The sequence below is a fragment of the Falco rusticolus genome, chromosome Z, assembly GCF_015220075.1.
Source record: "Falco rusticolus isolate bFalRus1 chromosome Z, bFalRus1.pri, whole genome shotgun sequence".
NCBI classification, from domain to species: Eukaryota; Metazoa; Chordata; class Aves; order Falconiformes; family Falconidae; genus Falco; species Falco rusticolus.
The window spans coordinates 24,143,302-24,155,909 of record NC_051210.1 but is presented as its reverse complement, the minus strand read 5'-3'; the positions used below and the strand labels follow the sequence as shown (position 1 = coordinate 24,155,909).

The 12,608-nt window shown below is 40.1% G+C and overlaps 1 protein-coding gene across 1 annotated transcript in view; it reads left to right on the top strand.

Moving 5' to 3' along the window:
• CAMK4 (calcium/calmodulin dependent protein kinase IV) overlaps positions 1–12,608 on the top strand; it is a 170,194-nt gene that overhangs the window by 58,773 nt on the left and 98,813 nt on the right. The window contains exon 2 of the mRNA XM_037373505.1: positions 11,448–11,526. Within this exon, the coding sequence (XP_037229402.1) occupies positions 11,448–11,526 (79 nt within the window). The remainder of the gene's footprint in view (positions 1–11,447; positions 11,527–12,608) is intronic.

Below are 12,608 nucleotides of genomic sequence, written 5' to 3'. Positions count from 1 at the left end.
ATAAGTTTGCAGAGTTTGACTTCAGGTAGTTGGAAGCAAATCAGATCTCATTGAAGGTATTTGCTCTTTAAACATCAAGAAAACAAATTATGGTAGGGGGTGACAGGAGTACGTGATACCTTCCACAGCTGGGCTCATATTCAGAGGATAATGCTGTCCATATGAATGCAGTGCTTGATCGTGTCTCTGTGGGTCATGAAGTATTGTGCAGCGTGGCTGGTCAGCCCTCTCAGACAGCAGCCTCATGAAGACCTGTGGAGGTCTGTGTCAAAGCCTTCTTCCCTGCTTGTGCATGTCAGCCTTTTTCACAGGTCTGGTGGCATCAGTCTGTGGCTGATGTGGATGCTGAAGCCTGTGCCTGTGGAGGAACCTGCTCTGCAGGCAGGCACCAGCTATCTGCTTACATCGACAGCTGATTGTGTGACTGTAGCACAGTTAGTGTTTATAAGTGCATGAACCAGTGCAAGGGCATAACTGACCACACTTTTTATTCCAAGCCTCTCTCTGAAAGTACATGGGGAACATTTTTTAAATAGGTTTAAAAAATTTAAGCTGTGAATCTCTAAATCCTATACAGACTATGTTGCAAATACTGCTTAACCATGATTATATTTTACATGTTAATAAAGGTTGGAGATGCCAGTCGTCAGATGTGTCATTGGATTATGCTGTGCTTGAAGTTTCAGTATGATGGGAAGAACATGAAAGAATTAATTTATTTTAAAATCTGTAATTCACCATTGTGCTGAATTCTTTATGTACAGAAGTGCAGACTGACAAATTAGATTAGAATCACTATCCTGGATTACAGAGCAGCTCTGACAGCTAAAAAGCCTCAGTCCTTTAAAAATGGAAATTGCAGTCATTGGAAACCACAGTCTTTCTCTGACATAGCCAATTAAACAGCGGCTTGGTCAGTGGCTAGTATGGGGATATATTTCACAAAAAGATAGAAGATGTTCATGGACTAGAAGATCTTGGATCTTCTCCTGGAAAACAGTAATTTTACTCTCATAACTACAGAAAAGAGCTCCCTCATTTTAAGCATTGAGTAGCGGTGGCAATTTTTTAAAATGTACTTCACCACACATGTACTTGTATAGGTATGTCATTAGTTTCCAGGACAGTCTGTGATGACTGTTCCTGAGAAGGGTTTCTATGACATTCTGAAGATTCTCTTGAAGTTCCTGTAGGTATAAATATCTTCATCGGGAGCTTTCAAATGATAGGAAGATAAAAAAAGGAATTTCACAAAAAGCAGAAAAAGCAACATGGAACAGAGGACACAGCAGTAGCTCTGGAAAGAGAGAAAGCTGACGGTGCATTAAATTTACCAAGGAAGAGATCTGATAAATGTGCTAGGGGAACAAGGAAAAAGAAGAAAAGTTAAGTCCTTTACTTAATAGGGAAGACAAGCAAATAAAACATTGTGTAGTGAAAGCTGGGGTCTTTGTAAAAGTTTAATAGAATATTAAAGGTCTAATTAGAGCAGATGAGATAATATTTAGGTAAGTCAAAGTGATGATGTCAGGGGTGAGTTGGTGATGCACACCTCAGAACACCGAAGAAGGAAAGTCTCAGGAACAAAACATGAGTCTTCAGCTGTTTCCCTAAGAAGCGACTACAGGCAGATGAGGTCCCAAAAGGCTAGAGAAAAGCAAAGTACATGTGAATGAAAAAAGGGTCGAGGGTGATTGAGTCCATAGATTGTAGTTCAGTAAGGTTCACATCAACACTTGGAAAAATACTGAAACAAGTTCTTAAGTGATCAGTTTGTAAGAACTTAGAGAGTTATTAAGAGGCAGGCAATAATGGCATGGATTGAGTCTGTGTGTGACTCTCTGAGTGCTTTTTGTTTGTTTTGCAGAGTGTCCATGGTCTAGGGGATAAGGTGGACATGGTAAATATGGTGTACCTTGACTTCTGGTGAGATTCCTGCAGGGTTGATATACTGGGTTTACATGGTGGCGTTTGGTAACGGGGCGCTGTAGGGGTGGCTTCTATGAGAAGACACCAGAAGCTCTGTTCATGCCAGACACAGCTGGTTGCAGCTCACTCCAAGATGGACCTGATACTGGCCAAACCTGAGCCCATCCATCAGTGATGCTGGTGGTGCCTCTGTGATAACATATTTTTAAAAGGGTAAAAAACACTGAACAGCAGCTTTGCCTACTTTGTCCCTTGGGCAGGGTGGGAAGTGACAGCAGGGTGGGTGGTCAGGAGTGCTCCAGGGTGGCTGCCTCCCCATGGTGGGGGTGGCTCAGGACTGTTCCTGTGGGAAGGGCTAGACCTACCTAGGTCTTTCCCAGCCACCAGAACCAAGGTCTGCCCAGACAGAAAGGTCGGGCCTTATAGTTTTGGAAAATCAGACCTGACTTGATACCTCCCCCATGCTTGGAGTAAGTTGGCATTTGGTCATCAGACTTACCAGGGCTGCAGAACTTACCACTTTGATGGAAATAACCCCCCACTGACACAACCTGCAGCAGAGTACATTGCCTTAATGCTATCATTATTTTCTCAGGAAATCTCTTATTTCAGATTTTTGCCACTCCCTGCTGCAGCTTCCTCTTTCTACTGTAGCTTTTTTATTGCAATAAAATTGCGATGAAGTGTAAGTCTGCAGGTTACTGGTACGATGATGGCAAGTTAGGTTTTCTACTGTTACAAAAATGTTAGAAATGACAGATTAAAAGTGCTCCTTATTATGGAAAATAGGATATTTCAGTTAGTCTTCTTACTTCAAAAATATACCCCAAAATGTTTGATATTCAAATATCCAAAATATACTCAAAAAATTGAGTATATATTTATATATGATCAGAATTCATATAACATAACAAAAAGTGTTCATTTAGGGATCTTGGCAAAATATAATACACTCTTCCAAACTCTATTGCGTCGCCTCGTTTTCAGTCTTACCTCTTATGATCAGAAATGGCTGTCCTACCTGGTTTAAAGAAGAAAATATGCTGCATTGCTAGAAAAAAGCCTAAGAACTTTTAAATCTGCCATATATTAAAATTCTGTTTGTTGTCTTGTGGTAAGAGATCCTGGGCTGGTACTGCACATAAACTTCTTGGCAAAAGCAACTTATTTCATAGAAGCTGTTGCATGGGAGTTGATGGTTCAGCAGAACAGGAACCTCCAAGGCAAAAGCTGCATAGCTTACCAAAATGAGAGCTGTTCAGGGTAAGAATGGGCACAGGAGCTTGCAGAATCCCAGAAATGTGACCTAAATTAGCTGGTAAATAAGTTTGTTCAAAGCTTGTTTATGCAGACATGAAAAGCCATGAGATATTCCCCATCTGATCTAAAAAGGCTACTTTTTCTTTACAGAGCAAGCTATCAGTAGACCTCCCTTCTACTTTCCTTCCCTCAACCAGGAAAACCAAGACTCATTACGAGGTGTATGAAGCTGTTTGTACTGCCACATGTTGTCACTTAGGGCAAAGGCTGGTTTGCCTTCTGCACCTGGAGATTGTCACAAAGAGCCATAGTCAATGATACCTACTCAAAGTACAGACTGTTTAAAACACTTCCTGATGCAGGAATGTCTCAGCAGAGAAAAATAGGCAATTCTGCAACACCCCAGGAAGGGAGGTCTTGCAACACACTTGCTAAGGTTTTTAGAAGTTTTTACTGCTCAGTGCTCTTCCGCCTCACATGCAGTCTTCATTAAGATTTAATAAATAATGTTTATTCTCTTAAAGGGAGGGAGGGCGAACGAAGTGCTGCTTATGAGATAATGGTTTGAACTGTGCTTAAAATAAGGCATGTGTTTTTCCAGAGGAGCTACGTTCACTGAACTGTTTCAGTTGTCAAGCTTTGTGTGCTGCTTAGGAAGGGACAGTAGCCACATGGCCTGTCACATAGATGGAAAGCGCAGGCACAGAGTCTGCGGCCATAAGGATGTGACTGAGACTGCGGATCCAAGGATTTGGGTCTGCGTCTTGCACAGGCAGTCAGAGCACCTGGTTTTGAAAATTTGGCCTCGTGTTCCCAAAATTCCAGGGACAAAAATCTGCATCCTGCTGGAAGCAGTAAGAGTTCATTCCGTCCACTCTTCTGCCTCCTTTTCTTTACTCTCTCTCTTTCATTGAACTGCCTAAATGTGAATAGGTAAGTACTTTTCTGTCCCTGAAAAAAGAAGAGCAGTCTCAGAGGAAACTGTTCTAAATAAAATATTCAAAACCAATTTCTGGACTGCAAGAGCTTTATGTCAAAAAATCAACCTCACACTATTGCAAGTTCATTTTCAGCCAACTTTCAGTTGCAAGTTTTTTTCAGACTTGGTAGGAAAGAGATTGGTTTTCGTATTGAGAACTCTCCTGCTGTTTTAGAAATACAGTTGTCCTTATGTGTGGTCTAACCCAATTTTTTAAAGGGACTAAAGGAAAAAGAAGAAAGAGTACATGTATTTCCTGTGCATTTTTCTTCTGTGTGTAGTGCTCTGGTCTTCACCTCACATCCATTTTGGCAGCCTTACCTGGCACTTTCCTCGGGAGCCAGCTTTCTGAAAGTTGGGTTACACCAAGGAGAGCAATGTGCCCATAATACAGCAGCAACATCTGAAATGCAATGTAGTTCAAATTTTCTTTCCATGTTTTCAAATTAAGGTAGGAGATGATTGTTGCTCTTTTACTCAGTCTGGGTCAGCTGTGTTCTTACATTCATTGAAAGGCAGGGAAGTCAGATTTCTCAAAATGCTTTAAGATACATAGTGTTGGTGGTCTGTTCCTGGTCCTTGATGTTTACCCACCAGCTAGACAGAGGGTTAAGAAGTAGTGTTTGAGGTGGGGGAAATAATCTAATTTTAACATAGATATTATATAATGTGTCTAATTTAACTCCTAGCTGAATGTCCACTGTTTTAAAAGGCAATAAAGGCAGGTGTAATTAAGTGTTTAGCCTGCTTGTGGGGCAGAGGTCTTTTTCTATAAATTTCCTGAAATACTTGAGGAAGGAGCCCCACTGGAAGCTAGTGAGAAATATGCTGCTGCAGTCCCAGCAGCGATTAGCAGCTGCTGGTCCAGCCACCCCAGCAGGAGTGGCTTGGACTGTACATTTTAGTTACCGTTTCGCCAGCCAACCTAGCCCACATCTGAAGGATTACAGTTCTACTAATTGTTGTATGTGGAAGTTACAGGTTGAAGAATATTGGCAAGCATTAGTTTAATTAGTGCTTATTTAAATATAGTGCATGTCTTTTGTTAGGAATGTGCTTATGTAAGGCTCCTTTTGTTTGTCTGCTAAATGCAGTGAAGGCTGAATACTGAAAATACCTTGTTGGTCTGCTACATTGTGAGCCTGAGCAGGAACCAATTGCTAAAAAGTCCTTTCCCCTCAGATATTAGAAAATCAGCACTGCAGCTGAAACTCATAGAATCAAAATCTTAAAAGTATGGATGTTTTTCTTGTCAAAATCAACCAGACATGGAATGCAGTGGAATTAGCTTTCCCTTCCAGAACTGTGTATGTTTTTTCCACCAGCCTTGCCTTCTTCAGGATTAGTTTTATTCCTTACAGAATGTGGGAATTTAAGTGGGTTTTCCCCCCTACATTATGTTTGTTTTGTGGAATTTTCCATTCTTTTAATAGTTGTGAAATAATGAGTGGAAAGGGAGGGCTGCACTTGCACACAATTGCCTACAAGTCCTGTATAAGTAGACATTAATGTTTAGAAGAGGCTTTTAGATCAGATTTGAATAATTTAAAAATTGCTTGTAAGTTCACTGTAGAAAGTTTGTTTTGATGAAATGCAAGTTGTGAGAATTTCCAAACTTACATGTATGTGTTTTTTTAAATTAAAGCAATATTAGTAATGCCATAGAATATCCTTTTTTTAAAATGTAATTTTCATTTCTGTATACATTAATGGCTTTGCCAGTGATTTTTTTGCTCTATCCAGTATTTAACTTGAAACAGGGCATTTAATTTTTAAGTCTAGAAACAGTAATTTAATGCCTATAAATCCATTTGAACTTCTAGTGTATGTATAAGAAAGAGTGAATGAATATATTTTAGCTTTATACTTCTGTAACCTGTGCAAAAAAAAAAATAATATTCTTTATGGAAACCAATACTGGACTTTAATCTGTTAGTGCAGTTTTGGCAGCACAAATTTCCATGGCTTTGTAATAGGTACAGTTTTCTTAAGAATTCATTCTTTCACCCGATTTGTTTGGACAAACTAGATTGTGTAATCATTTTTTGACTGCATGAAGCACAAACTGATTTATTTTTCAAAAGTCAGTTGAGAACTTAATTAATTTAATCCAAATGAAATTTTTAGGAGATTATGTTGAGTGTTTGTACTGAATTGATTCAAAATGCAGTATAAAACCTGGGGTAAATGGGCATGGTATAGAGATGCTGACCTACTTTTGGAAGGACCAATCTTTTTCCTTCCAGTGAAAATACCATCAGTGACTGTTTATTATAAAAACTGCAGCTCTAGGAATTCACCTTTCCTACCTACTTGTGACCAAATAAACATCTGGCTGTGTTTCAGTTTAGTTCTCAATTCTTATTTCAGAGGCAGAAGCTTTTTGTGGGTGTGTGGGAGGCAAGGTTTTTTCCAACCTGGCTCAAATTCTGTGCCTTTTCTTGCCTTGGTTTCTTTCTCTCTGCCGGTCCCTACCACAGGTCCAGCCTGATCCTGCAAATTCCATTTTCTCCTTTATGTGCAAATTCTGCTGATCACTTCCACCTCCTTAACACCCCTCCTGGGTGTCCCTGCCTTCCTTCCATCTGTGCTGACACCACTATTTTTGACTGCATGTACCTGAAGTGTGACCATGCTTCTCCTGGCTTCGCAGTTTGGACTCCTTAGCACAGACAGAGTGCTATGATGCTGTTGCCCAATCTCTAAAATAGCGTCCTTCTAAAATAATTGCAAATTGCAAAAGAAAAACAATCAGAATACTCAAGAAAATGTATATTAGGGGGGCAAAAATTTTACACAGAGATTTTTAATATTTTAAAAACATTTTTCTAATTTGTGTGGAAAACAACACAGATCAGTCATTGAATTTTAGTCTAATTTCACATATTAAGTGGTTCTTTAAATACTTTAAATTTTTCATGCAATCATTGGACTAATGGCTGAGTGAGTTTATCATGTCACTGAAGTGTTTGTACTACAGGAAAACTAATTCTGATACTGAGTTGCGTGTGTAGCAGCTGTGACAGAGTCCAAGCACACAAGAAAACAAGAGGTTTCTTGTGACTTGTCATTGTCCTCATTGTAGGCAGCATCACAGGGAAGCAAGTGTTTTTCTTGTCCATTGTGACCAAGTAGTTAAGATGTATACATTATTTTTAGGATTTTTTGTAAGTTCAAAACTGGATGTAGAAATACATTTATGGTAAAGTGGTTTAGGTTGATTTTTTTTTTTTTCTTTAGCATGGTCACTGTTACGTGTGGGTTTTTTAAAAGTAAATCTTTTAACAGAATCATTAAGCAGCTTTCCAGACAGAAACATGTATGCCAGTAAAAGAGAATGACAATGTTTTCAACAATGTAGGAATTCTAATTTTTACTGTTCTCTAACTTGGCCAACTACACAGTCCAAGAATATGCCTTTTTTTGTATTGTTCCAGCTAACTTCAAATACTTTATACTTTGAGTTCAGGCAGCCTGTTCTAGGCAGAGATGCAAAAAAAGCAACAGCTGGATGCTTCCTGAAACCTATTTTTCTTTAAATAAATACACACATATAAAATATTTCATATAAATTTAAATGCATATACATACACATGTATGTAAAGATAGATAAGTATCTATGTATGTATTCACCAATACAAAGAGGAAAGAGCTGGCAGGATCAACTGTAAATACGCCAACACAATACAGGGAGTAATCTTGTGGTTGAACTCATCTGGAGTATGGGAGACTCAATTGCTGGTTTCTGGTCTGAACTGGGTATGGGTTGGTTGTCAGTCACACGCTGCAGTGTACTTCTGCAAGTGATTGTTAGCTGCTTGGACTTAGGGTCCTCCCAGTTTCTTTTGTTGAAACTGTTAATGCTGTAGGATTAAATATTTCCTGGTGTTGATACCTGCTGCTTATCAAATATGTGCCTTAACCATTAAGTATAGGTGATCTCTTTGTATAGTATCATTGAAGTGGAACACCACCTGAAGCAAATGGGACATTGAGAGGCTTGCAGTCTATCTGGCCATAAATTTAATCTGTAGAAAGCGGTGTGTTGCCATAAGAATTTTTGGTTTCTGCATATTTGTGTTTTCTGACCCAACGTATCAATGAAATCTTTAGTTGATACAAATTCCAGATCTGGTTCTGAGAGCCTGGTTGTTGGCAGTCAAGGTTTGATGTTGAAAAACTGAAGATAAGGGCAAGAGGTTAGAGTTAGCAGCTCTCTGAGCTTTTCAGTTGTAGGAGATTTTTGCAGCTGAAGCTTCCCACTGCTTTTTGGTGATGAAAGCTTGAATCACTCCAGTTATATTGGTGACCTTCCAAGTTATACAGGCTCAGGAAAGCTGCATGTGCTGATTCAGCAGAAGGCTCACTGAACTCCACAGGAAGCCAAAATAAGCAAAGCAAAATGCTCTTATTTGCACAAGGCAGTTCTGTTTGCACATGTACATTAAGACCCATAGGCTGTTTCCCCCTTGCCTGCCTTTTTTATTATTTTTTTTGTTTTAATGGGAAGAAGCAAAGAGGTCCTGTTATCACCAAAGAGACAAGGAGTCAGGTCTGCACTAGTAATGGCTGTCTGCTAAGCTTTGCACCAGGTGTGGCGTAAACAGGTTGCCATCCTGTTTGTGAGTCCAGGTGCTGGTTTCTGGCGTGGAAGAGGAAGGTGGTGTTAGCTGTTAGCTTTGTGGGCTCTTTTCTGACTGGTGGGAACATGTCTGTCAGAGCTGGGCATAGGCACATAAACCAAAAGAGGACTCACTAATTCCAGTAAGTGTTCCCAAGTCTTGTGATATCTTGCCATCACTTTTTCCCCCAAATTATGACTCCAGGGATGGGCTGTCAGAAATCTTTACAATAGAGAATAATTTCTAAAGTAGCCCCTCTTATGTGTTTTGAATGTTGACTGACGGTCCTGGTGCAAAACTGCTTATCTGGATATGCCTTCATAAATTCCTGTCTCTCTGGGCTGTCATCTGCCTCTTTCAAGAATTATGCTGCCTCTCTTCCACTTTGGGTACAGTCAGATGAACTGTTGGAGGTGGTGCCATGCAACCCTTGCTGGTGTGGCTGTCCATCTCATCACTGAGCCAGCTCTATTACATCATCAGAGGTGTTCCAGTAGCTGAGTTTTAATTCGTGTGGAAGACTTCGCAGAGCCAAGTTACAAGCTGGTAAAGCAAACACAATAGCATTACTGAGACAGTGACTGCCCTCCGTTGTCGCAGCAGCAGCAAACACCTGAATATGCCCACAGGAATAGCAATCTGTTTGTTTGGATCATCAGCTGCACATCTTCTCTGGCTGTGCCCTCAACCAAATAAAATGATTTCTAGAAAGTTTGCTGCCTGCTCGGTAAGAGCATATGTAGGCTAATGAGTTTAATGTTTATATTGCATTCAGTATGTCAAGCAGGGTACAAGAATAATTTGCAGTTCCTGCAGTGACTTCCCCTTTACAGTGCTGTAGTGAAATACTGGAGATATAAACCTTATCACAGCAGGTCCTTAGAATTTTATCTTTTAACATCTTCCGTTATACTTAAAAGGTGTTAGGGTTTTTTTAATGTGCTATATATTTTCTTCTTGCTAAATAGAGCCTTTTGAGACTTGGCCAAGGAGAGATCTAATTAAATTCTTGTAATGATTCTGGGAGTCACTGAGGCTTGCAGTACTCCCGCACATTTATCAATACACTGTTATGAGAGACAAATCATTTTAGCATTTGAGATGAAGTGAAGATTACTTTATGTGTGTTTGGTGCACACAAGCCCTCAGACGATTGGGCTGCGTTTCCATTGCTGTATGTGACCTTTCCTGATGAAGTGGTCTTTATGAAGTAAATCTTCTCAATTAAATGCCAGTTCTTGTGCTCACTCATGTTCTCATAAAAATATGGACATGCCTACTCAGAGCTTTATCTGGCATCCGTGCCCATGCTGAGGAGGGAGAAGTGCAGAACCTGCATGGCAGTTTTGTCCAGCAGTGCACCCAGAACAATAAACTTTGTGTCACAGCTTTATTCATATAGTCAAACATGGCTATGCCATCGCACTGTTTAGAAGAAAGCTGCTGGTGCCATTCTGCAGCTCATGGTCATCTCCTACAGATGTACTGAGATGGGTTTCTTCTGGTACAGAGAGATCTGCAGTGCACTTGGGTGTGTGGTATATATGAAATCCCTTCACTGCAGAGTGGTTGTGTGCAGCTTGGCAATGTATGTTCCAGGAAGTCGTGTATGATAACAGCAGTCCCCTCTAGCTTAAAAATCTGCAGCTATTTGGAAATGCTGACACTTAGAGTGGGTGATAAATCTCCTGAGGACAGGAGGCTTCCATAAATGCCTTAAATCCAGTGCTAACATGTAGCACTTCAGTGCGTCCATTTTGATGGTGGCTGACACTGGGTTGCTCAGCAGCATCTAACAGTAGATGTGGTAGAATATAAAGGTATCTGAACTGTTTGTAACCATTATGGTTTTGCCAGAGGTTTTTCCACTCTTCAGCTAATTCATAGACTACAGGTCCCTTCCTTGGCAGTAACAAGTAGGGAACAGCACATAACCTCAGCAGCTGAGCCTGCCTCTGGAGAATGTCTAGCCCAACCTCCCACTCAGAGAACTGCCTTCCAACTAGCAGAGCCATCATTTCATAAGTGCTCAGATTTAGCACATTCAAGCAAGTGCGCCTTGAAGGCAACCAGAAGATGTTAAGCCCAGTTCAGTTTTGCTATGAACAAGCCCCACCAGTTTCCACTGAATTAACCAGAATTGCTGCTTGCTCCATCTGGTGCTGAATTCAACTGTTTGGGAAACTGGGAGAGAGTAGCACAGTAGTTTCTTTTCTGTCTCACTCCCCATTACTGCCATCAACAGTAAAAAAACCCAATGTAACTAATTGTTGCAAATGGGTTGCCTTAACGAAGACAAGATATGTTGTCACAGGTTTGGGGCCAGATTGTGTTCCTTGCTATGCTAAGGAAACCTCCAGGATGTGTCAGGAGACAGAGAAGATGTGACCAAGAGGCATCTTGAGCTCTTGCACATTCGGTTGGCAGAATAACTGCTGAATTTCACTGGTTCAGCAGAGAGCAGTTTTTACACTGGTTTTTTTTGTTTGCATCTGTGGGGGAAAATAAGGTATTTTTGCCCAAACTGGGAGGAGTAGAAATTGTAGTTTGAGCTAGGCAACTCTGTTTATTGACATATTCGAAGAGGTGTATGTACAACTACTCTTCCTTTTTTTTTTTTTTTGTTTTGTTTTGTTTTGTTTTGTTTTTTAATTTAGTGGGGCTACATCCATTGTCTACAGATGCAGGCAGAAAGGGACCCAGAAACCTTACGCCGTCAAAATGTTGAAGAAGACAGTAAGTTGTTTTATTTTGCTTTGCTTTGCTTTGCTTTGCTTTGCTTTGCTTTGCTTTGCTTTGCTTTGCTTTGGGATATATTTGGGATTTTCTCTGGGTTTTTTTCGGTGCAGTTTCTTTGTGTGGGGGAAACAGGCTAGATTAAGGACCCTGCTAAGCTTATATTTTCTCTGGCCAAGCTTCTGCTCCTCAGCATTAAAACAGCCTTTAGAGTTAATAGTACTCTGCTGGGAGTATCTTATCCCAACAAGTCTTGCCTGTACCTTTATCTGGTGTTGTCTATATAGACTTAGATTTGGGCAAAACTTTTAAAGCAGAAATGTCTTTTTCTTTCACTGTGGAAAAGAAGCAGCTTCTGAATCATTTAAATGCTCTGTTATTTAATTTTGCTTTAAAACATTGTTTTGCTCAGAAAATACTATTACATGATTTATCTTTTTCAGAAACTAAAGCATCAATTCAAACCCAAGTAAAATTAAATAGATCATGGAGGTCTTTTCCCCCACAAAACTGTGAGAGAACCAGTTGAGGTAGCACTTATTTTAGAGTCCCATACATGTCACACTTCTATCACAGCTATTTTTGTGTATGTTACAAAATAACGTGGTGGAAAGCATAGAGACTGAAGAGGAGGAAAGGCTACTAATGGATTGAGAGACTTCAAGCAGAGAGTGTGGGGGATAGGGTAGAGCAGTTCATGTTCCTAAGAAGGCGAGAGAAATTTGAGAGGAAGCAAGCAGTCTGTGAGGCATGGACATGACTTTTATTCATGAGTGGCTTTGATTCAGTTTATTTCAGTGTTAAATCCCCCATTATTCCATAAAGTTCAGGAATGTTCACATGTAGCAACATAATGATGGGTGGGTAGGCGTAAACATGTTAAAATGCTGAATTAACTGGTGGTCTCTGTGCAAGACATAATGAGTGGGTTCCACATGAGTAAAATGTTGGCATTAATCTGTCATCTTTGAAAGTAAGCCAAAGTTTAAACTGGCATAGAAATTCAGTTGTGTGCGCTGCTTTTGAATTTTCATCTGGTGCACTGGAGGAAGCAGAGCATGTGAGGAGCTTGTGTTGCTGCA